Source organism: Notolepis coatsorum, assembly GCF_963971535.1.
Source record: "Notolepis coatsorum genome assembly, chromosome: 8".
Classification (NCBI taxonomy): domain Eukaryota; kingdom Metazoa; phylum Chordata; class Actinopteri; order Aulopiformes; family Paralepididae; genus Notolepis; species Notolepis coatsorum.
The window spans coordinates 79,678,093-79,705,223 of NC_140172.1; the positions used below are offsets into that span (position 1 = coordinate 79,678,093).

At 43.3% G+C, this 27,131-nt stretch overlaps 1 protein-coding gene across 3 annotated transcripts in view; it reads right to left on the reverse strand.

Annotated features, from left to right (window-relative positions):
* Positions 1 to 2,356: 2,356 nt before the first annotated feature.
* The window catches only part of epas1b (endothelial PAS domain protein 1b), a 641,397-nt gene continuing 616,622 nt past the window's right edge, over positions 2,357 to 27,131 (reverse strand). For all 3 annotated transcript variants that reach the window (XM_084320767.1, XM_084320766.1, XM_084320765.1), the window contains 2 exons: positions 14,820 to 14,990; positions 2,357 to 14,164 (listed from right to left, as the gene is read on the reverse strand). In XM_084320767.1, coding sequence (XP_084176893.1) covers positions 14,013 to 14,164; positions 14,820 to 14,990 — 323 coding nt within the window. In that variant the 3' untranslated portion in view covers positions 2,357 to 14,012. The remainder of the gene's footprint in view (positions 14,165 to 14,819; positions 14,991 to 27,131) is intronic.

Sequence of the window (27,131 nt, forward strand, 5' to 3'; positions counted from 1 at the left end):
CCCCAGAAAATACAAAATAAATTTCAGACTGCCCAAAACTAAATTATTAGAGTAGTGATGAAGCTTCCTACCCGCACTCACCTGGATGTAGCCATATTTAAACAACTTAACTGGCTCCCAGAAAAACGGGTTATTCAAATTAAGTTGGGCCTTACCCATAAAATAATGTACAATAGGGTCCCCTCATATCTATCAAATAATTGTATGTGCTTTAGGGACACCCACTCCTATGCAACCAGAGCAATTTCAGGAGCTCAATGGGGAAAAATACCTTTCGGTACTATGCAGCCTGTGAGTGGAACAAACTGCGTCCATAAAAATTATTGTCTCAGAAAGATTTTTTTTTAAAGATATGAAGAAATGGCTTAGTCACGCAGGATGATGATATATGGGGGTGTGCTGTATACTTTGTGTTTGTTTGTGTTATTGCATTTTTTGTATTGTATTTATATGTCTTATTTGTGCATGGTGCATACTATCTTGTCCATTGTCCATTGTGAGGACCACAATGGAAATAAACCGTAAGGTTTTATTGTGTTTTAATCCTCGACGATTTTAGATTATATGTGATGGCTGTACATGTTGTGTACCTGTATTGTATGTAATTTTGATTGTCAAATAAATTCAATCAATCAATCAGCTGGATAACCTGGCCACGCCCTCGCAAAGAAATGCCAGCTCTCCTCACAGATCCCATTATACCATTCTGAATTATGTTTTTGTGCTTCATTTTTCTAGAGGGGGCTTTTGAAATGTAAAATAATAGACTTAAAATTCCGATAATAAATCATATTCAGCCTATGGATTTACTTTGTCCTAAATAATGCACGTCATAGTTATACGGATACGGCGCTCGCGAGTCGCGACACACACTATGTGGTTATTTTAATAACGGAGCATTGCAAATGTGAATCCCGCAGGGATATATTTAATGAATGAAACCTATCAGGCGTTTGGCTCTGATTCATTTCATATTCTTCACTGTGGATGTATTTGCTTAATGGAGCGCCCGAATTGTTTTTCATTCAAGCATAAATTGAAGCGTCTTTATGCATGGATTGTGGATATGAATTACGAGGAATCTGAATCTGTGGATTGTTGAATTGTATCACTGTCACTCACACGTTGTTGTGATATTGTAACTGGGATTAAAATGTCTGAGGAGATACGCTGTTTGACGGATTTGATGACGTGGACGTGACTTGAGAAATTGAATGAGCCTTTGACATTTTGATGAATGAATTTGAGAAAATGCATTTATCTGTTCAAGCACTGTTATCTGATGATGAACATGAGGTGTCACTGGTATATTGAGCCGTACTGTATTGTACCCATTCTGCAATCTGTTATAAAGTTTTCAATCAATCAATGCCGTTAGAAAATCAGGATTTCTGTGATCGACACCTGCTGTCTTTTCAGGTGAGGCGGCCGCGCGCAATTATCCTGAGTATCAAGTCTGGTTCGAATTAACAAGAGGTAAACCGCCTTCGAGGAACAGGGAAAGCCTGGATTTATTCATCGGGTTAATTGAATCTGGCTAATGGGACTTTTGATCGACTTAGTTGAACCAGGTACGGGGAATAGGGCCCTGGAGAAGGTGAATTCAAACATGCACACAAACATGCCAAATCTCAGACTCCTAGGGTGAAAACGATGGCTGCTAGAGGGTGGGGACTTTTGCGGACCAACCAACCAACCAATAGAGCAAGCTATAGAGATGCTGGTCGTAGCTAACATGGGTCGACCATGGGTGGTCAAAAAGGCAAATATGTAGTAATGACATCTTGATATGTGCACCAAGTTTAATGTCAATCAGACTTTAGGATATCAATTTATATGTTTTGTATGTGATGAATCTACACACCAATTTGTATCTTTGATGTTTTGTATGTGATGAATCTACACACCAGTTTGTATCGTTGATGTCTGTTATGTGATGAATCTACACACCAGTTTGTATCGTTGATGTCTGTTATGTGATGAATCTACACACCAGTTTGTATCGTTGATGTCTGTTATGTGATGAATCTACACACCAGTTTGTATTGTTGTGCAGCTATAGCCGCCTTATGTCTCAGAGATCAACCACTGCTAGATGTTGGTCCAACTGGAAGTAGAACTCACCAGCTGAAAGTGCATCTTCTGTAGTAACTGAGTGGAAGGAATAGCACAACAGCTGCAGAACAAATTATACATGAACCTGACCAAGAGAAGGGATTCTGATGAAGGCCTTTTAATAGGCTGATTAATTCAATAAAATGATTTAGCTGAGAGCAAGCACCCATTCACCTTTCTCATCTTCTGTAGTAACATCAGAAAATCACAATACAACAACAAAATAAGTCATGAAAATAAGATAAGTTAATGCTTTAATAAGATATCAGTGCAGAGACAACTTCTTATTGGGTGGAATTCCCCCATACAGTAATAACAATATGATGATGGCATAATGACAATAATAATAATGTCAATATGAATTTCTAGCATACGGTATTCAATAAATCATAGAATCAGTTTAAGAGAAAGTTAGGACATGAAAAAGCAAAACAATAGCCCTTCATTAGGCGGAAAGAAAATGCTGATAATGTCTTTAAAGAGGTGATTTAGTCACACGTTTTCTTGTTTGTTTTGGGGCCCCTTCAAGTGTCACAAGAGCTGGAGAACTAGGACTGGTGGTAAGACCTGGATGACCGACAGGGCAGACCGGACGAACTACAGGGCCCCCCGTGGCCCAGGTTAGTGTGTAGCAGGTTCGTGTGTAGCAGGTTAGTGTGTAGCAGGTTAGTGTGTAGCAGGTTTGTGTGTAGCAGGTTAGTGTGTAGCAGGTCCGTGTGTAGCAGGTTCATGTATTTTTTATTAAAATTCTTTTTTTATTTGTGTGCTGATTTTATGCCTATATTTTATGCTAATTGATGTGGTGCACTCTGGACTGCGGTCCATGTGTGAAGAGTTACTATAGATAGTTATTCATATTTATTATTGTTATATTGTAGAAATGTGTGCATTGAAATGTCTGTGAAAAGTCTTGACGACATTGAAAATGAGGGTGACCTCAATTATATTTTCGAGAATAAATAAAGGTTGATGATGATGATGTGTAGAGTCATTGCATCATCTTACTAATTTTATCGCCCTGCGTATACTGTTTACATTTTGTCACATATCCTTCATTAAAATACTATAAGAAGGAGTATTCAAGAGCCCCCAGACTCACCTAGTTATGTCTGTCCCCGGAGGGACATAGCACTTTCTGGCCTTGAGGCCCCCTAGTGGCATAATCTGGCCATGAGCACAGCTCATATCTCAGCACTTAACAGTATAGGGAGGTGTAGTGGTTACATCATTGTTGTTTCCCGCGCAGTCCACCTCGCTTGAAATTGCAATGTATTTCCAATGGACACATTTCTAAATTGTCTCGTTTAAAACAAATAAAGCATGAACATTGGCATGGTGTACCTTTCTGTGTGTATTCATCCACAATCTATAGCTCAACATGAAACAATTCGCAATTAAACATAAAATAATTACGTATCATTTTATTTCAACCACAAATGCTTAAACAATAATGTTAATGATAGAAGGGAACTCATTTTGTGGAAAAATGGAAAGCTTGCCAATGTTCATGAGGCAGAATTATTACAATAGCCGATAATACATTTTCTCAATGATAAATCCCTATACGGGTGGGCTGCGTGGGAAACTAAAGTGACGTCAGACTACACCTCCCTATTGAGGGTCCATCCTTCTTGGTGTCATGTATTGGCATATACAGTAAGTTCCAGCCCCTATAGGTCTGTCTGATTTCACAAAAGCAACATGGCACTAAATTCATCTTATAGCCACCATAGCCTTTGAGACAAAAACAAATGAGAATCCCTTTAGACTAAATATTTCTTAATGCTAAATGGTGCTTCCTGGAAACAGAATCTACGTATTGGCGTTTCTATCACTGATTATTCAATGTAAATAAACACCACAATGTTTAATATATTCATATTATTAATAATATTTAGACTTCCCATCCATCTTTCTGGATTCAATGTTACAAGTTGATTCAACAGCATAGTTGAACCCATTCAGCTTAATCTCTACATTATCTTCTTTTAAATAGTGCGTATGCCTTATTTACAGAAATATCGAATATTGAAGCTGTGAACAAACCTTCCATTTTTAAAGGTAATAGTGGCTTCAGCTCCTAGCACTATACATCTCTTAAACACATTGTTATTTAGCAAGTCTTATTATTATTAATAATACTAATAGTAGTAGTAGAAGTATTATTATTATTATTATTATTATTATTATTATTATTATTATTATTATTATTATTATTATTATTATTATTATTATTATTATTATTATTATTATTATTATTATTATTATTATTATTATTATTAGTAGTAGTAATATTACTATGATGTTTAGCACCACCATTATAGCTCTTATCTATACATTATAATGTCAGATGTTGACATGTTAAGTCAGACATGGAACATGTTAAGTCAGGTGTGGAACATGTTAAGTCAGGTATGGAACATGTTAAGTCAGGTGAGGAACATGTTAAGTCAGATGTGGAACATGTTAAGTCAGATGTGGAACATGTTAAGTCAGACGTGGAACGTGTTATGGTACTGGTATCGAATCCAGCTGCCAGCGTTGCTTCCGGCTTGGCCGGTCGTCATACTGGCTCGATTGGCAGAGTCAGCGGGAGGGAAGCTGGTGGGTGGGTCTGGGTCGTTGTGGACAGCGACTCCTACAGTTCGGTCGGGGCGTCTGCACAGCGAGGGAAGGATCTAAGAGAGGTAGTGTGACCTTCCACACGTTACACTCTCTCAGTGAGAGTCCGCGCTGCGAGGTGAAAATAAGTGGTGGGCTGGGTACACATGTGTCGGAGGAAGCATGTGATAGTCTCCGCCCTCCCAGACCGACAGTAGGGGGTAGAGTGCGCAACGACCAGGAAGGGGATTGGGAATTGCGAATAAGGGAACTAGGTAAAAGGTGAAGAGCAAAAACCAGAAGTCATTCAGACTTCAGAACACACAGCGGTGGATGAGGAAATGGATTTTGGAAAGCTTTTTTTTTTCAGTTTTACGCGGACGTCTCTCAAAGACCCATTTCTGAACGGATATTTATAAAACTTTGACCTGTACTACATAAGACTTCAGGCTATGGACCTGCTGTGTTTTACAGTTTATACCTCTATGCTGGAATATTGGAAAATGGAATCTTGCAACCACTACAGAAAAATGTGAGTACACAAGTTCAACTCAAGTTCAGACCTCTGTTACTCTATTTAACTAGCACTAAAAGTGATTCTCCTTTTTTGCATTAGTAACTTCAGAATTTATCTTTCAAAAGACACCAGGCTCATGCATGTGCTATAAGTATAAAGTATAAAGCTAAGCTTTGCAAAAAAAGTATGCAGTCCTCAAGTTCAAGTAAAAAAATTGCCACTTTTCTGGGGGCCTGTTAAGAGTTTAAAACATAAAAGTGCCAATGTTAGCTAGATAGTCCAACAGCATCATGGAGCCTGTATGGGTTTACTACTGTGGAATGTTGTAGTTTCACTAGCTACTGTACAGCTACCAATTGGCCAAACCATCATGGATAAATGACTGATAGCATTTAGTTGCTGAAAGTTCCATCTCCGCTTGGTAAAATGTAGGTAGGAGACAAAGGGTAGATTCAGGATATACTTCCATTATGTCTTTGACTTTTGATAGGATGGACAGTTAGAATATGATTCTGCCCCCAGGCTTCAAGGACTTTAACGAATAAACTCTGTGCACTTGAAGGGCATAAAGTTAGGATAAAACCATAAGGCACATTATATATATACAGCTCAACTTTAAAGATAATGTCAGCACAAAAATAAACCAAGTACAATAAAATAAAACACCAAAACACTGTTAGTGAAAGTAGATCAGAGGAAAATAATAAAAGTTGCCTCTAAAATGAATAACGGTTACATTGTCTATGAAGCACCATTGCTCACATATTATATCCATATACTAGAGGGAAATTGGTGATTAGTTCTGTGACACCTTTGCCTCATTTACAATATTCCAAATGCTACAAAAAAGTGAAACTTAAAAAACGTATGTACATTTTTCATGTAATTTTTTGTCTTTTTCTTTTTATCTTCTTAAAGCAAGAACAGAACAGTACTGGCCTGCCAACAGATTCATCAGATATACGTTAGCATAAAACTCCAACAACAACAAAAGCCACAACACGGAAAAGAACACAACAAAATAGAAACCAGCACTATGACAGAAGTCAACAGGGATCCGCTTCATCAGCATATACGTGGGTAGAGAGGACAAAGTACCAGGACACACTAAAAAACACTATCATCGATATTACAGCTCTGTCTTTAAATACATATAGTTTATGTTTACAAAGGCGCTTATTCAAACTTTAAAGTGGTGAAACCAGACAAAAAGACCAACACATCAAAAACACAAAGTGAGACTAAGACAAACAAGTGTGAGAAAGAGAGAGAGGGGGGGACGGGGAGGGAGAGAGTGAGAGCAAGAGAGAGACGGAGAGAGAGAAAGAGAAAGATGGGGCAGTACAAATGTTTCTACTCAGATGTCAACTCTTGTCAAACCTTCTCTGATCTCCTCAACCGCATGCTGAAGGACAGCGCTGGCATGAGCCATGAGTTGACGCGTGTTGAAACAAATTAACAATAAGGCCAGACACTAAAATTGGTCAATGTCATAAAAAAGGGAATACAGCAACATCAACATCTTTGATTGACTAAAATTAAGTAAACTTGCCATACCCTTATCGGAAGGACTTTGGGTCTCTTCATGCACTATTAGAAGCACCATTAGAAGCACTATCAGAAGCACCATTAGAAGCACTATCAGAAGCACTATTAGATACCATCAGCTTATAGCTTGTGGAGGCAACTTCTAAAGCTCCTGCGTCCTACTTGATGCCCTTGTTGCAACGTAAACAAGTCGTCTCCTTGCAAACACCACTTGCATTGCCCTTTATCTTGCATTGTTGTTGTTTTTTGTTGTTGTACATTAAAAAGACTAAAGAGGGACTTCCGGTGATGACGATGTAGGAGAAAGTCAGGCGACAGAGGTCTCCCGGTCTAATTGTTCAGATTTACATGTAAACACCATACTTTAATTTGCAACAAAGTGTAATACGACAAGTTTATATAGAGAGTTATCATTCGGTCGCGAAATGAGCAATAAACCTAAAACGCTGAGCTCAAATCAATAAGCCACGTGCAGTGCAGCAACGTTGGCTGGCAAAATTGCTAAGATGGCGGCCGCAAACTTGGAGGCGAACGACGCACACAAAGAAGTCCATGAAACCCTATCCATGAGCCAGCTGGTCACAGAACTGGATAAACAACGAGCCTCACTCCGAGAGGACATTTCGGCTCTAATTCAGGAGTCGGCTACAGTCCTACGCACTCCGCGAGACAATGAATACTGTAAAGGCCGCCTAGCTGCTATGGAGTCCCTGGCTGGGGAAAACTTGAATCTCTGACGGCCACCGAAGCAACAGTCAAATCACTTCAGGCCCAGAATGTACTGCTTCAAGACCGCCTTGACGATCCTGAAAACAGATATTGCAGAGTAAACCTCTGTATAATAAACATCCCAGGGGCAGCGAAACGGGACGAGACCCGATAGAGTTTATATCTGGTCTGCTAATGGAATTTCTCGGCCTGAGCGTTTTCACCAAACCACCGGAACGAGAGAGAGAGAGAGAGAGAGAGAGAGAGAGAGAGAGAGAGAGAGCACACCGCTCCCTAGCCCCCAAGCCCGGACCAGGAGGTAAACCCAGGCCATTTGTGATTTGTTTTCATCGTGTTCAAGATAAGGAGAAAGTGCTTCGTTGGACCAGACGACATGAGCCAAGCTACCGCGGGGCAACGCTGCAAGTTTTGCAGCTACTGCTAAGAAGCGCGCTGCATTTAACGACATCAAACAAGCCCTTTACAAGAAAGCCGTTACATTTGTTGTTCCCCGCTCGCTTGCAAGTTACATATGGGAATGAGACTTTCACTTTTGAGACACCGGAGAACGCACGCAAATTCTAGAAATAGCGACTGTTGGACAAGGAATAAGGTGGCGCATACTGTATGGTGCCCCTACTACCGTTGCTTACTGCTCCTACTCTGTGCTCTACCAGCAGACTTTATTAGCTTATTACTTTGCGGACATTTTTAACGTGCATCATGGTTGGTTAAGTGCACAGTTTATAATTTACTTTCACCAAGCTTCAGGGGTAACATACGTGTATTTTGTTCTTTTTGCCTGACTACTAGACGGATATTTGTTATAGAAAGCCTACTTCCAGCTCATACATACATCATTGCTATGAATCTCTCGTGATAAGAATCGGACGCATTACGTTACAGTTCAACTGTCACTCCGTTGTTTTTTTCAAACCGAGAATACCCGTATGTTATACGTTGTGGTTATCGCAGTGTTGTTATTTTTTTTTATACTATGTCTCTATACCTGATGATAGACATATTTAGGCTATTCCTTTAGGTTGTACTTAGTGTCTATGCCTCTACTTTGATAGAGCCTTTGACACAGCCTATAGGTATGTGCATGGGACATTTACTGTACTTATGACACTAAACAGGTCTAACCTGTAGTTTACATAGCAGATGGTCTATCTATTTGTAGATTATACTGTAGCACTGTTGGGGACCTTAGTTAAAAGAAAACAATGTATATTACTGTAATCAAGAGTCATTTTATTTTTATTTTCATTACATTTTTATAAACAAATATATATATTGAATGAAAGGTGTCTATTTGTATATTGTTGGGAAGACCGGGGGACCTCTTGCATTGCAGAAGTTATGGAAGTGGAAAAGGTTATCCTGCTGGGATTGGTTGGGTTTGTATGGGGGGGGGGGGGGGGGTGGGAGAGATATGGATGGTTTTTGGGTGGGTTTGTGTGGGTGGGCATGTGTGGGTGGATATGGGTGTATCTATATATGTATGTATATTGTTATTATTGCTTTTATTTTGTGTTGTTTTTATTTCCCTTTTTTCTTTTGGCTCAGAAATCTCACCAGGTCTTGGAAAGTCACTGCTCCCTACATAAAGTCTCGATATGATGGGTTAAAAACCTCCACTTTATCTCTTGGAACCTGAAGGGTGCCAACCAGCCTGTGAAAATCAATAAGGTAATGGCTCATCTAAAACAGCTCAGAGGTGATATTTTCTTTCTACAAGAAACACATCTTCACTCCGCAGAGGTTCACCGAATCAAATGTCCCTGGGAATATATTTCATTCTAAATTCTCAGCAAGAGCAAGGGGCGCTGCCATCCTTATACATAAAAGTATCCCTTTCGAGCTATCAAACTCTATTGAAGATCCTAACGGCCGATTTGTAATTGTTTCTGGTAGGCTAATGTGGTATGCCTGTGATTTTGGCCTGTGTTTATGCACCTACATGGGATGATGATAAATTCATATCTAGCTTCTTTTCCTCCCTTCTCAAAGTAGATGACCATTATTTAACACATTCCCTGCCATTAGATTAGATGGGCCCCACTCTAGGACGCCAGCTTTTCATTACAACGTTTCACTGTGCATCACGTTGTTTGTAGAGCTAAATCTACATTTTATATTATAGCTATGTATCCATTGTCATTGTCAATTGACAGTATGAACCTTCCGTTCAATATGCCATAAAGAAATCGTTTTTTCATCAATACGTTCCCGTTTTATACCGTAATGAATATGAGCGAAAATTGACGTCAAATCTCTCTTACCTGTGGCCGGTTGGATTCCAAAAAGAATTTCCCAGTTATTTGATCGCCATCTGCTAGATCATATAGTCCATTGGCTGATGCCATATTCCTTAACAGCATAATGAATTCGGCGTCGCAAAAAGTATTCCAGGCGATCGGGTGAAGCCCTCGCTTCAGACTAACAGAAAAAGTCCGCCCGGAGCGAATTTTTTTTTACACCAAGTGTGCAACAGAGGAAACAGCATTCTTGAGACAGCGCCAATACCAGGATCTGGCCGGTCCTGCACTTTCCGAGTCCCAATATGCCTTTTCCAGCCAAAATACAGCTCTGTGACAGTCAATAGGATATTAAAATCGAATAAAAGAAAAAACAAGTTAAACACGTATATATACGTGATTGGCCGTCAAGCGCTGGCTCCCAATCACGTATATATACGGAATGGCTGCCATTGTGTTAATTATCGGCGGTGACTTTAACCTGGTCCAAGACCACACTCTAGATAGATCTTCGTCTAATCCTCAGGTGTTATCCAAGTCAGCTAAAGTTCTTGACACATATAAAACTAGTTTAGGCTTATTCGACCACTGGAGAGCTAAATCACACTCAAACTAAGCTTTTTCCTTTTTCTCACATGTTCATATTCTCGGATTGACTGCTTTCTTCTGGACAATCACTACTTGTCATGTGTACATTCCTGTGAGTACCATAGTATTATGATCTCGGATCACGCCCCCACATCGGTTGATATTAGCTTTTCTTATCAGGAGATCAGTGTTACAGCTCCCCAAAGTTCTCGGTGGTCTGGCATTGCCAAATGTCCTGCAATATTACTGGTCTTGTAACCTTCATAAACTTCTATATTGGGTCAATGACACGACTGACAATCTGTGCCCCGTATGGGTTGATATGGAACTCTCTTCCTCTAAACACTCTCTTCGCTCCCTGGTGTGCTCTCAACTCCCTCTCTCCGTTACTAAGTTTTCTTCAAACCCATTGGTGATTTGATTCAATTTAGGAAAGGCCTCAGCCTCCATAGGGCCACAGACCTCGCCCCTATTTTGAACAAGCATCTATTTCTGCCTTCTTGCACTGATTTAGCCTTTCAATTTAGGTTTGACAAAAGGATAACTACATTTAAAGATCTTTACGACCACGGGACCTTCGTGTCTTTTTCAGACCTCTCAAATAGATTTGACCTTCCCAAAGCCCACCTGTTTTGTTTTTTTCAAATTAGGCACTTTACTCAGAATCAGAACCCAAAATTCCCTAGTCGTCCCCCAGAAACTCTTATAGACTTACTAATGGCCCTCAATCCGGAAAAAAAGCCTTATTTGTAGCATTTATTATCTTGTTAACTCCACTACTGATAGCCCAGTAACTGTGTTACCTGACAGGTGTTAGTATTGGGAACAGGTTTTAAAGTCTGTTCATTTCAGACACGGCCTCACACAGTGCAAACTTGTACACAAAATCCACTACACTAACTTGATGCTGTCTCGAATTTATCCTAATGTAACTTTAACTTTATTTACTGACTCATGTAATAGGTGCAAACAATCTCCTGCCGACCATACCCACATGTTCTGGTCCTGCCCCAGCCTTGCCACATTCTAGTCCGAAATCTTCTAAACCATTGGCAATGGTAATAATAATAATAATAATACTACTAATACTAATACTATCCCCCCTGATCCTCTTGTGGCCTTGTTCAGTGTCCCTCTGCAACCTCTTACCTCTAAAATAGCACAACGTGTTCTTGCCTTCACCACCTTACTGGCCAGGCGACTCATTCTCTTTAAGTGGAAACATACTCAACCTCCATCTCACAATAGGTGGGTGAAGGAGTTGCTATTGTCTATTAATCTTGAAAAGCTCAGATTCTCCCTCAAGGGTTCCCTGAATTCCTTTGAGAAGACTTGGAGACCCCTTCTAAATCATATAGAATCTCTGACATCCTTGCCTGGTTGTGACGACTGAGCCCCCCCTGTATTTTTTACTGTTGAGTATCTCCTTTGATGGGATGGGGTGGGGGCAAGGGATACAAACGAGGAAAAGAAAAATGGAAGATCTCTCTCAAAAGAGAGAGAGAGAGAGGGGGGGCGGGGGCTAGATGTTTATGACACTGAAAAGAAGAACGATTTAAGAAATGGAAATACATGGGGGAGAACACTCAACTTAAACATACATGTACAGTAGTATTTGCTTATTAGAATTTCAGTGACAGAAGAAGACACATAAATAGAAGGAATGTACACAGAGAGATGAAGGGAGCCGATTATCTGCAACACTGATGATATGATAATGTGTCCCCCTTGATATGGATTAAACACTGTGGGGACAATCAGTTAAAAGAGCACAAAAAACAACAACATCTCAATTCAAAGACATACAATGGAATGAAGATAACTACAATAAAGATATAAAGTGTATAACTTATGAAGGTAAAGTTGACCCAAACAGGCCTACTGTGAGAGGCACTACACTGGTCCAGGGTGGGGAAGAGCCATTGCCTGACACTAGTCCTGATATTAACACATTGGTTGCCAACAATGAGATTTCTCGTTATTGGCCGCCATGCGTTGGTTGCCAATAACAAGATTTCTCGTTATTTAATCGTTATTTCTTATATTAGCGATATCCATTAATTTTTCATCCGTCCAGCCTGACGTTATCATTGGGAATGGCTCTGAGCTCGAAAAGGGCAAATACCGCCCCCTATCGTCTCCCGGATGGTAATGCACATCATTGGATTGGATTGAGTGAAAAAGTGCATCAGAGAAAAACTCTGGTCCAGGGTTTTCCGATCTCTGGCAAGCAGTGTTGTGTTACCAGATTCCCTGCCGAGGCTCGGAGCAGCTTTCGATTATGCGTTTCGAACTATAACGTTGGATCAATAAACGCGATCAATATTTGGAATGGCGATCAGGAATTGGATTCATCTTTTTGCAGAACATATGATCTGAGGTAAGGAATCTATATTACCAGTTTTGGGTTAATCAGAGTTGTTTTTCACAGATTTCACAACGTGTGTGTGTGTGGCGTTAGGTGCTAGGCGAGGCACGATTAAATTATTTTTTCAGCCCACTTTTGTATCGTGCATAAGAACACAAATACTCTTGATAATCTAGCGTTTATTTGAAAACTATTCATAAATCAGCCGGAAAATGACAACTTGTTTTGTGTATTCCAGTAAATGGCTATTTTCGTGGAATTTCTCTGAAATTACTAGAACTCTCCGAAACTATAGTCGTATTCAAAGCGGTATAAAACGGAAATGTACTGATGAAAAAACAATCCGTTTCGTACATGTTGACTGCAAGCAAGTCATTGATAAGCGACGGGTGTATTAGACACATAGCCATAATTTAAGATATAGTTTAATCGCTCGCAAATGTGCTCGTCCTCCCATTGATTAACGTGGTGGCATCCAAGCGATAAATCATCATATCCGGCTGGCAACCAATGTGTTAATGTGTTAATAGTTAATTCCAGTTATTTAAAACATCTGTAAAGTAAAACATCCTAAAAAGCAGGCAAATGTATATATTTTTTATCTCTGAAATGTTGTGTTGTTTTGGAACAAGGACACCAAGCACCCAGAAAAAACACAATCTGGTATGTGGTCTAATGAGATTCTCAGAATCCACCAGTATGACACCAGAGGATAGAAAATAGGGTCTAGGTTGGAAATAACCGGAATTAACCTTTAAGAAGGGGGCGTGGCGTGGCTAATCATCTAGTGATTCAGGGTGGTGGATACAGGATACAGGGATTGACCGGGGACAGGTCAATTGAAGCACCATAGGACTTCTTATTGTCTAGGTAGTATAGTGTTTTAGTTTAGTATAGTGCCTACTTTTAGCGTTTGTAATTTGTAGCCAGAGTAGTTGGGGGTTTAGGTATGGGTTAGGTTCAGGTGTTGGTCAGGTTTAGGTACTATGGGTTAGGTTTAGGTATGGGTTAGGTTTAGTTATGGGTCAGGTTTAGTTTGGGTCAGGTTTAGGTTGGGTCAGGTTTAGGTTGGGTCAGGTTTAGGTTGGGTTAGGTTTAGGTTGGGTCAGGTTTAGGTATGGGTCAGGTTTAGGTATGTGTTAGGTTTAGGTTTAGGTATGGGTTAGGTTCAGGCCTTGGCACGGGGGAATGCTTGGGAGGCTCCAGGTGGCCTGGCCCTGGCCTGGGTCTCTGTATAGGGCTTGGACTGGGACCGCTCTAGGTGCTCTGGCCTGGGTCTCTGTATAGGGCTTGGACTGGGACCACTCTAGGTGCTCTGGTCCAGGGCTCTCAGCAGGTCACTGCCCTGGAGGAGGTGCAGGTTACCCTGCAGTGGGACATTCACCTCACAGTCATAGCGGGTCAATTCGGGCAAGCCGTGCGTCTCAAACGACGGACCCAGCAGACGACTGGCTATACCTGGGGATCAGACAGACACAGAGAGGCCCGTCAGGAAGACAGAAAGGTAGCCAAGACAGGCACAGGTATAAAGAAGGAGCAAAAGACAGACAGACAGACAGACAGGCAGGCAGGCAGGCAGGCAGGCAGGCAGAAATAATATTGTCCAATTGTGACAGGGGCTTGCAAAACAGCACTTATGTGTCAGAAAAAGATGTTTCTAGATATGAAGCACCTCTATAGCTGGCAATGTCACTAACTCACTCATTCATTCATTCATTCATTCACACTTAGTGGCGGTTATCTGTACTTCCCCGAACCTCTCATGGTCCAATAATGTGGTAACTTGACACCTTTAGCTTCAGCTATACAGAAAGCTGAGTAGCTATTGACATGACTTGAAAGAATAAGCTGCTGCTTGGAATTCCTAGTAAATATCAATGGATGCTTGCTCTCTTTGATGGAAAACACATATTTATAGTATACAAATTATAATTAAATATAGAACATTTTAAGGGTTTAAAATACATCTGGAGGGGCTCTTTAAACCAAGTGAATTGAGTAAATGGTAAATGGCTTCATTTATATAGGGCCTTTATCCAAAGCGCTTTACAATTAGTTCCTCTACCTCCCGAGCCACTGTCGCCCCAAGTAAGCTTCACTAAAGCAAGCTCACCCTCTGCCTTGGTAGAAGAGCTGTACTCTGTGTAGTAGCTGCTCTGTTGGAGGAAGGCTTTCTTAGGCCCACCGTCTGTCCAACTTCCTGGATACTGAGACTTCCTGTGTTGTTGCCAAGGACCAAGACACTGGAACACGCCCCCTGCTAGCATTCCTCCCATCCCTAGTTCTGACAGACAGAGAGGAGAAGAGATATATATATATATATATATATATATATATATATATATATATATATATATATATAGATATATATACAGGATATAAATATATACAGTATGACTACAGTATATAAATATATACAGTATGTCTACAGTATATCACTGTAAACAATTACCAGCATTTCACAACATTTAACAGTATTATCTTACAGTGACATATTGTAATCAAGGCCCCCTATAATATCCAAACAAATACCTGTAAAAAGGACTGTATCCTTGGATTTCACAGCATTTAACTATTATTTCACAATAAAATACTGCAATCAAAATCCTCTGTAATATCACATCAGATTTTGTAATATCACAACAACATTTCCAAGGATTTGAAGCTTCTATCCCCAGGCCATCAGGCTGCTCAACGAACAATAAACACTATGCAACAACCATCAAATGCACACAGCACACACATCCACACGCACACACTCACTTTAAACAAACAACTCACTGCAGCACCCACTTTACACACTTTAGAACACCTAAACACACTTTACACTTTATATTTATTGGTAAAGGATTTGCACTACAACTCGTACACCTTACTGTAAATTGTACCTAAATTGTACCTCATCCCATTTCTGCTCTGCACTATATAGTATTGTATATTAGTACATTGCATAGTATATTGTATATTGTATGGTAACTCAGTTACTTCTATTCTGCATCGAACATTGTACATATGTCTATACTGAACACTGTGACCTCTATTTTTACTTCTATTTTACATGCTATACTATTTTATTTCATACTTATCTTGTCTAACACAGTCTTAGAAAGAAACTTGAAACTTGAAACTTGATTTCACAGCATTTAAGGCCCCAATCTGGGCTCCCGTTGCCTTGCAACTTGGTTCCAGCCCCCATCTCATTATGTGACCACTTGTGGTCTTTTTCGGTGAAAATGAGTCGTGGGGGAAGTAGTATATTGCCTAGTTGCCTTTCTTTGACATTTTAGCAAAAGGTTTTCGCGGATCCTTCTCAGACCCATCCTGATAAATCCCCATCCTTCTCAGACCCGTCTGGGTTGATGTTTGGATTAGATTTGATCTCTTTCGGGGGAGCCCTGTTGTTGCTCCCCACAGTGACTATTGGTGATTCAGGGTAAGGGGTGTTTGACCTTGGGTCTACATATTCCAGTATGTATATGTATATCTACATATTCCATTCAGCTGGAAGCCCAGGATCTGAGCTGCTAACTGTTGGTGGATAAATAAGGTCAGTTTGGCCTCCTCAGAGTCCGACTCCCTTTCTCAGCATGTAGCCACCAATTTTACTTCCTCATTTGTGAGGCCTATTCCTGCATAGGCCTTCCATTTGTTGAGGGCTCTGGTTGTCCATAGGGACTGGTCTTACCCTATATCTCCTCAAATAGTTCCTGAAGTTCACACGACAGGTGGCTTTTTGGCCTAGGGTCCCATTCGTATATGGCTTTGGGATCCCCATGTTTTTTAGCTTCTCTGCATATAGGGACTAATTCACCCGCTTTGTTGATAATCTTTTTCAACATTTCTTAGGTGGTAAGATCCCTCCATACTTTTTTTTTTTTTAAATGTTTTATCTTTCTTCCCCTCCTTTTTTTCCCGATTTTTCTCCCATCCCACCCTTCCTGGGTGTTGCGTACTTTCCCCTACTGTTGGTCCGGGAGACCGGAGACTGTCACATGCTTTCCTCCGACGCATGTGCAGCCTGGGGCAGGCCAACCTGGCCGCGCAGGTTCTCACCGGGGAGAGTGTAGCGTGTGGGAGGCCACACTATCTCTCCTTAGTTCCAACCCTTGCTGAGCAGGCGCCCCGACCGAACTGTAGGGGTCGCTGTCCACAACGCCCAGGACCCACCCTTCAGCTTTCCCACCCCCTGATACAGCCAATTGTATCAGTGTGAGAGGCCAGCCAAGCTGATAGCAACGCCGGGAGCTGGATTCGAACAGGCGAATCCAGTGTCTCCCGGTGTTGGTGATGAACGTAATCTCCGTGCGCCACCTGTCCCCCCCATCCCTCCATACTTGATCAGTCATGGCTAGTTTGACAGATAAGCAATCGAGGAGAGAGTCCAGTACTTTGGTCCCCCATTCCCCCTCAAGTTTTTCTACTTTATCCGAGGTCAGGGTCGCGACTTCTGTGTACCATAGGGTTCTTCCCCCTGGCAGGGGGAAGCTACGCACCCATGGGAGCGTAGGTGGGTATGGTTTAAATGTTACCCTTTGTCACTGCCACAGTCCATTTAAACCATTTGGTGGTGGTCTGAAATGGACATCCCCCTGCCTGGTCAGTGACCGTGAGGGGTATCTCTGGCCTAGGCATTTCCTGGACCTGAGCTTCCGTCTGAGGGTCCTGACTGGGAGTCAAGAATTTTAAGAGGGCCTTAGCCTCTCTTTCCCATGCCGGGGGCCATTTTGTATACAGGACTACTTTGGCCATAGCCGATTCTCCTGTCTTACTGATTGGTTTCCTCTCCAGGCTCACCTCTACTGCTCGAGTACCATTTAGTCTGGTAGTAGAACAGTTGGATAGTTTTTCCCAGGGTCTGTGTTATGACCGTGGCACAGTGGTACATCCTCGCCTCTCCCTTGGCTATTTTTATCTTAGTAGATATTTCGCCTTTAGGGTCTGAGTGGTACACTGCTAGCACTTCGGCACAACATTCTCTTTTGAGACTCCGCCTCAGACTCTTATCATTTGGCACTAAAAGCTAAACATTGTCACCGGTATGGCTGTCCGCAACATGTCATTAATTGTGTGCGAGCGGTCGATCAGTGACCACATTAGCGTGAGCTAGGTTAGCCACCAGTTAGCGTGAGCTAGATGGAAATACAAACAATGTAACGTTACTGGTGAAAAAGTGATTTACCTTGGAATACTCCTTTGCCAACTTGCTGTACTTTGCTTGCAGGTTTGCAGCTGGATTATGAATAGTCCCAACTTTAGCCAAGGTAACGTTAAGCTAAAAAAAACTAGCTTTTCAAATAGCTCTTCAGCTAATGCTAATAACAGAGCTCCCCGTCACACTGCTCTACTCGGGACGATGGCATTAAGAAAAGTTATAATTATTTTGTCTCGTCTTGTTTTAGTCAACAATATCAACATACATGAAGAGAAATTTCGTCCTGGTTTTTGTAAATTACATTTTTGTGTCCTCAGTTGGGGTCAACAATATTTAATAAACTATTTAGTCTTGTTAGCGTGACATGGTCTTCAATAACGTGACGTCACGTCTCGAGTCGTCATGAAAAAAACCTTCGTTGATGAACATCTTTCGTCATAATTTTAGTTGACAAAATTAACACTGGTTGGCTGTCATCTTATACAAATAACATCCAAGCGCAAGAAAAGTGTTGGACTCGTTGAGAGTGAGAGAAGAAAGCAAGAACTCATCCCGAATTGAAAGTAAGTTCATCAAATTGATTTATGTTGGTGTTCAATTGGGCGACATTTCCTCTAATGTTATATTGCTGTTTTCGTACAGTATGTAACTTAACAAAGTCTCGGTGTCTAACTTGTCAATGCTAACTTAGCTAACGTTAGTCCCGAAAGGGGCTACTAACGTTAGCTAGTTTGAGGTTAATTTTGCCTGGGTCCAGTTACTTGTGGAAATTATATGTAATGATTTTACAATTCTGTCTATCAGACAAGTGTTGGGTTAGCCACTGGCTAGCTGCACAGCATAAAATGTGTGGACAGCTCACGTTAGCTACAATAGACGAGCTAGCTAGTTAGTGGAAGCTAGCTAATGCATGCCTACTGTAGCTGAGTAGCTAGCTAACGTTAGGCTAATTAGGGGCCCGGTCACACATTAGCGAAAAATAGAATGGTAGGCGCATTTTCTCCCGCGATAATTTCACGAATGTGTGACTGGGCCCTAACGTTACTTAGCTAGCTAGCTGTTATTGTCTAACTACTAGCCAGCTAAATGAAGTCACTGAGGATGGTATTTGTAATAGCTGTACAATTTGGCTATCCAACCGCTCTCCCAGGATATATTTGGAAGGTTTGTTTTTCTGTTATTGTTAAAGCCCCAGGACCTCTGTTATCTCAACAAATCCTTGAATTAGTAGCCTTGATGCTCATCACATAGCGTCCTATGTAATTAGCCTCAAGGCCCCTGTCAATCTCATGAATCCGTTGAATCAGAAGACCTGATGCCACTCCTGTCCCCCCTCGGAAAATTGCTAGTTTTCGTGAGAGTTGCAGAGTCTTTTTTATTTAATCCATTTCATTGTTACTGGTTAGTTATCAATTTAATTTGAAATATAACTTAATGAGGTTTGTTAATCCTCTTTTGTTGTAATAAACAGAATGTCTGCGTGGAAGAAACTAATTTCATTGAGCAATCATGTCACAGCATTACTTATTTAATAATTTATAGACCAGGTCAAACACGCTCAATACAAATGGGACCCTAATCAGAGTACAGCAATATTGACTCTAATCAGCGTACAGACGTGAGAATACTGAATAGCCATAACAGGTATAAATTACTAGAAGCAGTAAAAGCAATTCATTGAATCTGTAATCAGGCTACCAGGACATCTTTATAAAATCATGCTTACCCCAGGTGTAGAATTGTTGAATTGTTCCCAGTGTAAAAGCAAGGCATGGCAGGCATGGTTAACCTGTTCCCCCCGTGGAATATATTCGCCTAAAATATATACCTAGGTAAATGGAATATTGCTCCACTTCTACAAGGTCCATTTGCATATTCTTGGTATCTAGGGACATCTATGGACCTCAGGGAATGTATTCACAGTGTCAGAAATATTATGTCTATTACTAGGCTTGCTTAAATTGTGATGAAACAAAGGAGAATATGAATTATGATTTTTCTTTGCATCTTTGACAGCGAATAACACCATGATAATAATGACCAAACTTTAAAAACTGCCACTGATCTCGTGCAGTACCCTCTTGAGATCATGTGTAAAAAAATTGAAGGAAATTAATAAAGGGAAGATGATTAAACCGAAGGTTCTGTAGATACAGTGCTGCTGAATTCTCCCATCCGGACCAATGCAATTTGAAATATTATTATAGAATATAGAATATGATGCTTATAAATTACCTTATTATAGCCAATTCGCACATTTATATATATATATATATATATATATATATATATATATATATATATATATATATATATATATATATATATATATATATATATATATATATTATCTTTTAAATGCCCGAGTTCAATTTGGATTTAGTATCACCAGGCGTGCATAAGAACAGATAATGATATCTACTGTAATTTACTGTACCTTTTTATTTTCACCACAGTGCAACCGTTTTTAAATTAATTTCAGATCTAATTGTTGCTACATGCTAACAATAGGGAGGAGAAACTAACTGTGTTTCAATATTTGTCAAAAACGTTACCTTTTGTGGCTTATTATCCCGAATAATAACAGTTATTGAAATAATTCATTCAGAACGCTGAACTTTGAACCCCCACAGAATCTGACAGGAAGTGTAGTTCGGAATAATTCCAACGCTGATCCACAGCTAGGCATGCCCTCGACAAAATGGCCATGCCGATTCAAAAATTCTAAATTTCCAAAATGGTCGCCGTCTTGCAATAGACTTCAGCAAATCGAGAAGTTAAAACTATCTAATGGCACTTTGAACCTATTGCTAAACTAACGTATTGATGATAATATACATTCTACATGCTTTTGTGACATGTTAGTGATGTTAATACTTGAAAAGGTTTGATAAAAAAATCGCAAAAAATATGCAACACTATTGATTTATGAACAGATGCCGTTTTGGGACCGGATCCGGTCCCGTCAGGTGGAACAGGTTAAGAAACATGATGGAGTAGCTCGTGAAAGAACTCGGTCAAAAGTTGAATAAAGTATTTAACAAAGTTTGTTTTAATTAGAAAAAAATAGTTACAATAATACTGGCTTGGGAAAGCTCCAAATCCAGGAAAATAATAAAGCAGGATACAAAAACTCATCAAAGTCGAAATCAATATCTCTCTCAAAAAGAAGAAAAATACAGTCTAAAAATCATCTAAAAAAGGAGCAGAGAGCCAGGGGCAGCTCTCTTTTTTTTAAACTTAAATTTTTATTTAACATTTATAGACATACAACACAACATTTACAGTGACATCCATAACATAACAACATACAGATCCGGGCTCCCCCGCATCCCAGGTCCGTCCCACGCGGGGCCCAGCACTCAGCGACACGGGTACCTTGAATTTGATTGGGCCAGACCTAGTAGAGGGGCGAGGGGTGATACTCCCCCCCACCGAGCCAAGTCTGCTACCTCCCATGTCACCAAGCCCCCCACCCCACGCACAACGAACCCACAACCCACGAGATCCCACTCTCCCGGATCCCCCTGTGAGAAACCCCTCCCTCCCGCCCTCCTCCCCGAGAGATAGAACACCCCCATATCCTGGTCCACCATGCACGGAGCCGAGCACCCAGAGCCCCCACCCGCCCCCGCCCAACCGCCAGGCCCCCGGCCCACGAGGGGCAGCTCTTCAACAAAGGACAAAGAAGAAAAATGCACGCAGCAGCCGAGAGGAGGGAGGAGGAGAGGAGAGCGCAGAGATGGAGCGCAATGCACGGACATTTCATATTTATACCCAAGTCTGCATCATACAGCTTCAAAATTTTAAAGCTACTTACTAGGGGTGCACGATATTGATTTTTTTGACCCCGATATCGATAACTTTCTGCTCCTCAAGGTCGATACCGATAACCGATAATATATATATATATATTTATTGTATTATACTTTTTTTTTTTATGTATATTCCTGTAGTTTTGACCTAACCAGATTTATCATGACATGAGCGTTACTACTATGAACAAAACAAAGCCAAGAGAACAGTTTTGACTCTTCAAATAAAGTTTCCAAATAAATATAATTTGAGTCAATCACAAAATTCACAATCCGTCAATGTCATTAACGAAAGGTTATCCTATAACCTAGTTATATGAATACTGGCTGAGCGTCTCGCTCTTGGCCATAATGAGATTTCTCTTATCTCCAAGCACCTACTGTGCTCATGAACAAACAATTGCACTCACATGCACGTGACCAGGCCACGCCCGCGTCCTACTATATGACGCCGGACATGGTCACACTCTACCTTCCTCAGAAAAAGTTTCCAACACTGAAAACCCAACCAAGGGACCTCAGGGCGAGACGCTCAGCCAGTATTCATATAACTAGGTTATAGGATAACCTTTCGTTATATTATCATACTGGCCAATCGCGTCTCGCTCTTCGCCATAATGAGATATGGGGCAGAGCAGACGCGTGGCCCGACAAATGTACCCCCTGAGGGCCTGCAAGCCCTACTACCAGGGGGGAGGGGAGTCCCGTCCACCCGCCCGTCCTAGCGAAGGGGGGGAGGCAGTCAACTCCACCAAAGTGTTAAAAAAATGGAACCAGAAACAGCGGGACGCACGGGAGGTCCCAGACCTCAGAACCGCCTGGGAGACAGAACCCCCAGTCATGTCCATGAGGTAAAACTTAACGAAGGGACCCGGCGAGGACCAGGAGGCCACAGCACAGATGTCCTCCACGAGGCCCCCCCTAACAAGGCCCTGACACCTCCAGGGGGGACCTGTCCAGCCAACGTGTAGCAAAGGGCAATGCCCTCGCACAACTAATGTGACAGGCGCTGCTTGGACAGTGCCTTACCAGCGCGAGGGTCACCGTAACAAACAAAAAAGTTGATCGGCAGCCCTGAGATCCCGAGTCCGACTGAGGTAAACCCCCAAAACACGGACAGGACACGACAGATGAAGGCTCGCCTCTAACCCACTAGCGTGAGGAGGCGGATGAAACGCCTGAATCACAATATCCCTGGAGCGAAAAGAGCTCCGGATATTCTTTGGCACGAAGACTGGATTAGGCCTCAGAGTCGCACCGCTACTGGCACGAATAGACAGGCACTCAGGCCGCACCGAGAGAGCACACAGCTCACCCACGCGCTTAGCGGAGGTGATGGCCAGCAGGAACGCAGTCTTGAAAGACAGCTGCTCCAACGGCGCCTGCTCAAGAGGCTCAGACGGGGCCTCCGACAACCGGCCGAGGACCAGTTGGAGGTCCCAACTCGGAGACAAGAGAACGTTCCACCGGCTTGAGACGCCGAGCGCCAAGCAGGAAACGTTTCACAAGAGGGTGGCTGAACAATGTAACGCCCTCAAAACCCACATGACAAGAGGATATAACTGCAGCGTATACCCTCACCGTCGAGGCCGACAGTCTACCCAAAATAGACTGAAGGAAGGAAAGGACAGCGTCCAGGGGGCAGGACACTGGGTCCCCGCCACCCACCTTACACCACTCTTGAAAAGTACGCCACTTACCCGCGTAAACCGCAATAGTGGAGGGAGCACGCGCGTTTCGGATGGTGTCGACCACAGAAGGGTCAAGACCCATCCCCTCCAGACTCACCCCCTCAACAGCCAAACCATCAGTGGCTGTTCCAGAACAGGGAACAGCCACAGAGACCTGTGTGCCTGAGAGAGGGCCCACGATGACCAAGGAACAGGCCACGGCGGGGCTACCAAGAGCTGGATCAGGACCGGGAACCACACAGCCGTGCCCCGGTCCGGCGCGATCAGGATCAAAGTCCTGTGCTCCCGACGTATCCGCTCCAACAGCTGAGCTATCAGATGTATGGGGGGGGAACGCGTACAGAATCCCAGGCGGCCATGGATACATCGAGAAGGCATCCACCCCCAAGGGAGGATTGTCCCCCTGACTGACCGAGAACCATAAGGGGCACTGGTGAGACTGTCTGCTCGCAAACAGATCCACCGTGGCTTCCCCGAACCGGTCCCAGACTTGTCTGACTATGTCTGGACGTAGTCCCCATTCGTCGGAATGTGGACCGCCCCGCAACATCACATCCGTGCCCACATTCTGCTTGCCAGGAATGTAGAGCGCCCTTAGGCTGCGCAGATTGAGAGATGCCCATAGCCAGAGCTCGACCGCCGCCCGGTGCAGACGGATGAAGCGTACTCCACCCTGTCTGTTGATATACGACGCTGTAGTCGTGTTGTCCGTCCTGACCAACACTTGCTCGCCCACCACCAGGTGGCCGAGCTGCTTGAGGACCAGAAGGACCGCCTTCAATTCCAACACATTGATATGCAGTGCAGACCGGGTAGCATGGCACGTCCAGCTGCCCCCTACTGTGTTGGTCCGACACGTCCCGCCCCATCCCGTGAGGGAGGCGTCGGTGAAGACTGTGATGTGTGATAGCCTGCTGCCCATGGAGATCCCGCTGGTGAGGGTACCAGTCCTCCCCCAGTGGTCGAGATCCCCCAGTATTGACATGGGAACCTTCAGTCGTTTCCACTTGCCTCTCACCAGGTCTATTTTCATACCGGAAAACCACCTCTGTATCCTCCTCATGAAAAAGGAGGCCAAGAGGGACCACAGAGTGAGCAGATGCCATCATACAGAGTAGGTGCATCACGGACAGCGCCGTAACCGTCCTGCCAGGACGGAGCCCCCTGAACGCGTCGAGAATAGCCACTCGCTGCAACTCCGAGAGGATTGCCCTCATGGGCCTTGAGCTTAGAACCAAGCCCAAGTACTCCACCTGTTGACTGGGAAGAGGAGTACTCTTCTCCCAGTTCACAGCAAAACCCAGACTGATGATGAATTCCACCACCAGCCTGGTATGAGACCTGGCGACCTCCTCCGACCGGCTGAGGAGCAGAATGTCGTAGAGATAGAAAATAACTTGTATCCCCTGACGACGTAGAGGCTCCAGCGTGGTCTCTATGCACTTGGTGAATGTGCGGGGGGCCAGAGAATAGCCGAACGGCAGCCTCTGGTATTCGTACGCCACACCATGAAAGAGGAAGCGAAGGAATTTCCTGTGAGGAGGGAAGATCGGGATGTGAAAGTACACATCCTTCAGGTCTATGGAGGTGAACCAGTCTCCCACTCTGACAGAGCTTATCAGGTGTTTGACGGTCAACATCGTCACAATCAGCCGATTGAACACAGACAGATCCAGAATAGGTCTGACACCTCCCGATTTCTTGGGCACCAGAAAATACCGGGAGTAAACGCCACACATCGCGTCCTCCCTTGGGACCACGACGATGGCTTGCTTCGCTAACAGAGATTGGATCTCGTCGGCCAGAGCTGTCACTGCTGCTGACCCTGACAACAAGGTCAAGTCAAGTCAAGAGTTTTAATTGTCACGGCATACAAGTATACAATGAAATGCGGGTGGTCTTGCCCGCAACGATGTGCAATACAGTGGTACAACATATAATAGAATCCAATAAAAAAACAACATTGTGCAATAAACAGGTAACATGGTGTGACATATCGGTATCTGTACATAGTTATTTACAGGGCATATAGGACATGCTAGGTAGCTTTGGTAGTGCAATACACTGTTCCTGTTATTCTAATTTAAAGTGGCCTTTCCTTTTGGCCATAAGTGTGGGTGTGTGCGGCATGAGTGTGTGCCCGCTCATGTTAAAGTGTTAAGTGGCTGCTAGTGTGTGAGCGTGCACAGCGTGCGTGTCGTGTGTGTGTTCATGTGTGCTTGTGTGTGGATAGTTCAGTGTTCTGTGGCACTCAATGTTCATTGTTCAGGGCTCTGATGGCCTGGGGGAAGAAGCTGAGCCTAAGCCGCTCTGTCCTAGTAGCTGGGGTTCGCAGGCGTCTGCCTGACCTCAGCAGCTGGAACAGGCTGTTATTGGGGTGGTGAGGGTCTTTCATTATCCTGCAGGCTCTGGATTTGCACCTCTTGTTGTATAGAACCTGCAGGGGAGGTAGTGCAATACCCGTGGTACGCTCGGCTGAGCGCACCACTCTCTGTAGGGCCTTCTTGTCTTGTGCCGTGCTGTTTCCATACCAGGCAGTGATGTTTCCGGTCAAGATGCTCTCTACAGCTCCTGAGTAGAAGGACTGGAGTATCTTCCCCGATACTCTGAACTTCCTTAACTGTCTCAGGTGGTAGAGGCGCTGTTTCGCCTTCTTTACTACTGTGTCTATGTGTGTTGACCATGTCAGATCCTCTGAGATGTGGACCCCCAGGTACTTAAAGCTGCTCACCCTGTCCACGGTAGCCCCGTTAATCATCAGTGGTGTGTGTGTCTCCTGCTGTCCTCTCCTATAATCCACGATCAGCTCCTTGGTTTTACCAATGTTCAGGAGCAGGCTGTTGTCCTGGCACCAGCGGTCCAGTACCTCAACCTCCTCCCGGTAGGCCTTCTCGTCGTTGTCCGAGATCAGCCCCACCACCACCGTGTCGAAGCTGAACTTGGCCACACAGTTGTGTGTGTAGAGTGAGTACAGCAGGGGGCTTAGAACACAGCCCTGGGGGGACCCGATGCTCAGGGTGATGGTGTTGGAGGTCTGACCCCCCACCCTGACCGCCTGGGGTCTTTCACTCAGAAAGTCCAGTACCCAGACGCTCAGGGCGGAGCTCAGACCCAGCTCGATCAGCTTGTCCACCAGTCTGGTGGGGACTATGGTGTTGAACGCTGAGCTGTAGTCAATGAACAACAGTCTCACATAGCCCCCTTCTGACGGTCAAGGTGGGAGAGGGTGCTGTGCAGTACCTGGGAGACAGCGTCGTCAGTGTACCTGTTTGTCCTGTATGCAAATTGCATAGGGTCCATATCACTGGGGAGAGAGGCACAAATGTGGTCCTTGACCAGCCTCTCAAAACATTTCATGACCACAGAGGTGAGTGCCACCGGTCTGTAGTCATTTGGACATGTTGGGGAGGGTTTCTTCGGTACAGGGATGATGGTAGACATCTTGAAGCAGACAGGGACCACTGACTCCGCCAGGGATTGATTAAATATGGCGGTGAACACCGGGGCAAGCTGGTTGGCACAGGACTTAAGTATGCGTCCTGTTATACCATCTGGGCCAGCAGCCTTCCTGGTGTTCACCTGCATAAATGCTCTTCTCACACTGTGTACCATCAATGAGAGAGGTCTGCACCAAACCTGAAAACGGAGGGTGGGGTAGCGCAAACTGCAACACAAGCCCCCGCCTCAGCGTTCTCTCCATCTACCTCGACATATGGCACTGCTGTAGCCATATGTGATGATAATCCCAAAGCGCACCCGCCGCCACT